The 2,715-nt window shown below is 42.8% G+C and overlaps 1 protein-coding gene across 1 annotated transcript; it reads right to left on the minus strand.

Annotated features, from left to right (window-relative positions):
- Window positions 1-292: 292 nt before the first annotated feature.
- On the minus strand, window positions 293-1,040 carry NOP10 (NOP10 ribonucleoprotein). The gene is made up of 2 exons (XM_008588352.1): window positions 921-1,040; window positions 293-679 (listed from the first exon to the last, which is right to left on the minus strand). The coding sequence occupies exons 1-2, from the start codon at window positions 972-974 to the stop codon at window positions 539-541; spliced, it is 195 nt and encodes a 64-aa protein (XP_008586574.1). The 5' UTR covers window positions 975-1,040; the 3' UTR covers window positions 293-538.
- Window positions 1,041-2,715: the final 1,675 nt, after the last annotated feature.

The raw sequence follows: 2,715 nt of genomic DNA on the forward strand, positions 1-2,715 counted from the left end.
ATTATTCTTTCAAACAACTCTTCCATTTTGAGTCAAAATGTTATTTCAAGGGGCAAGAAATTATGTGACAACAGGAGTATTTTTCAGTGAATGCAGACAGCTGTGGCAGTTTTTCTGTACCTTTCTTCCCTTTCCCCAACATCTTCCTATCACTACTCCTGCTACAGCAGCGACTTAAGTTTTTCTTCCAAGTGGTCTTTTGCAACCCCCTAGGGTACTCTCTCCCCTCATCTCCCTGGCTTTTAAAAAATTTACCAATCCTTTCTTCCAGCAACATATAAAATGACAGCTCTTTCAAATCATTTTGTCTTTAATAACCCGGCAGTAATTCAAAATATGAAAAAAGGAGTCAGACTTTTTTTTTTTTAAGGGGGATGCTACTGTGCTTCATACAAGCATGATCAAAGGCCAGGTGGGGCTTGATTCCAAACAATATGTGTGGTAAGAAGGCTTCATGGCTCACACATTGTAGAATTTGGTTGCAGAGTCTCCGAAGGGTAGCAGGCGGCAAAAGAGACATGAAATTTAAAGGACCCCCTCAGAGGACAGGGCGCGGTTGCTGGGTCATTAGCACCTTGAAGCGTTTCTTGATGGTGATTCGGTGTCGCGAGTATTTGTCGTCTGGGGAGAACCGAGCTGGATGGGCTGAGCGGGTTTGTTGTCCCACAGGGTCAAATTTCTGCTCGAGAAAGAAAGAACATAATCTTAGTACAAGAGTGGTGGATGGGGAAGAGGCAGCACGAAAAAGGGCAAACATGAAGACAGGAGACGCGACGGTAAGAACAAGAAGTCGTGCGCTCTCGGTCCTACCACGCCTCGCTTCTGAACTTTTTGGTTCCCCGCACCCAAAGCTGTTCTCAACCGCTCCTCCTATCTGTATCTCTTGCCATGACCATTTACAACCAGTTTCCTCTCCTTACCTTCAGCGTATAGACCCGATCTCCCTGCTCGTCGAGGTAATACTGCAGAAACATGATCACTCTTTAGCTGGAGGTTCCTATTCCTTTTGCAGCGCGGTCAACCCGACACCCTCACGTGTTTGTCAATTTCCTTCCCGTACAGCCGGAAGTCTATCTCAAGGCGTGCAGGGAAATGTAGTCCTTTTTTTCGTGGTGGTGGTGGTGAGGGGGGAGGCCTCCTCTTCAGTTGGCCAGAAGGGGGCGCACTAGAGCAGGACTTGGCCTGGGGCACCAAGTTGTCACCCTACTGGAGACAAGTGGAGTGTGCCCACTGTGTGCTAGGCACTTCTAGGGGTTAGAGGGGAGTAGGGATGGATGTGGGCTGAACATTGATGTATATAGAATACTGTCTTTATATCGAGATGCATGCCTATTTTATAGGCAGTGGGTTTCCAGTGCCTGGAGAAACGGGTTCCATAATTCATAGCCCCTTTACCGTAGGGAAGAAAGGGAAGGTTTTTTTTCCTCCCCCTTTTTACATCCAGTTCCCCTGCCCCATTTCAAAGTATTGGCGGTAAAGAGTGCATGCTGGGTAGTCAATATTACGTAAAGCGAAGAGAGCGGTAAGTTATTTTATGAAACTGGTGAAGTATGTTTTAGTGGTCGAACTAAGATTCTAACCGCAAATTCAACGCCCTTTCTTATAGTGGTGAGTAGCTAATAATAGCATAACGAGGTGCACCTTCTAGGAGTATTTCAAATGTTTTACAGAACACAGGAGTTTTCCTTATCGGACTGTAGTTTAATGAAATGAAATTTGGAACCAAGATATCATTACACAGATGATCGTTACAGCATAATTTGTAATGGTAAAAGCATTGGAACATATATTGATTTCGTAACCAGAAAAAACTGAACTTTTTTTTTTTTTAAAGAATATGGTTTGTATTTTCTTGTAGTTGCATAAAATATCTCTGCAAGTATTCACACACAAAAAACCCATGATTATTTGTTTCCTCTGGGATAGAGAACTTGGTTACAGCGGAAGGGAGTGGGAGGTAGACTTGTTGCTATATATTGCGTTTTGCACAGTTTGACTTTTGAACCATGCTAATGTATTATTACCTCTTTAAAAATTTTTTTAAAAAGACAGCAAAATAACTTAAAAAGAAGGACTTTCTGGTTTTGAAATTTTGGGCTGCCTGGCAGTTTTTTTATGTAGTGGGGCTTTTTAGCAAAAGGTAAGGCTGTGGCTTTTGTGGACTGCAGAGTTTATGGTAGTGGACTGTTTGGAGGCTGCAGGACAGCTTTCCAAGGAAGTGATGTGTATACAGCAATCTAATACCCTGGATCATCTGAGACAATTCTAATTTCAAACATTGGGTTGCCTTGATCCTTAAGTATATAGACTATGGGTTCTGAATTTGGTTCAGAAAATATACTCATCATTGAATTAAATCAAGGGTCTACCAGCAACCTGCTATTAATAGGAAGTCAGTTACAGAATTGGTTGTGTTTGAAAGGCACAAAACTGGATATGTTGGTGAAGAATTGAATTATAGGGAACGAAAGGTAAAACTGTAATGCTGGGAATCTGAGAAAGAATTTACAAATTGCCCTAAAGAGGAACACGTCAATTTTGTTGCCAAAGTCTAGTTTGTAGAGAATTGCCTTTAGGGCAATTTGCCTACTTTCTAGAACCTTTCGAGGAATAGCTCCCTACCCCCTCCTCACCTTTCTAACTCCCCCTCCCCACCTTTCTCACTCCCCCTCCCCCACTGCAGAATGTCTTGAGTCCTAGATTCTAGTTCTGTTT

This window comes from Galeopterus variegatus, unplaced genomic scaffold, assembly GCF_000696425.1.
Source record: "Galeopterus variegatus unplaced genomic scaffold, G_variegatus-3.0.2 Scaffold4786, whole genome shotgun sequence".
In the NCBI taxonomy this organism is placed as follows: domain Eukaryota; kingdom Metazoa; phylum Chordata; class Mammalia; order Dermoptera; family Cynocephalidae; genus Galeopterus; species Galeopterus variegatus.

Bases quoted from the DNA above. Each gene is read 5' to 3' on its own strand.
- NOP10 (XM_008588352.1), bottom strand. From the start codon at position 974: ATGTTTCTGCAGTATTACCTCGACGAGCAGGGAGATCGGGTCTATACG. The intron at 680-920 runs GTAAGGAGAGGA...TTTCTCGAGCAG, and splicing joins ATCGGGTCTATACGCTGAAG to AAATTTGACCCTGTGGGACA.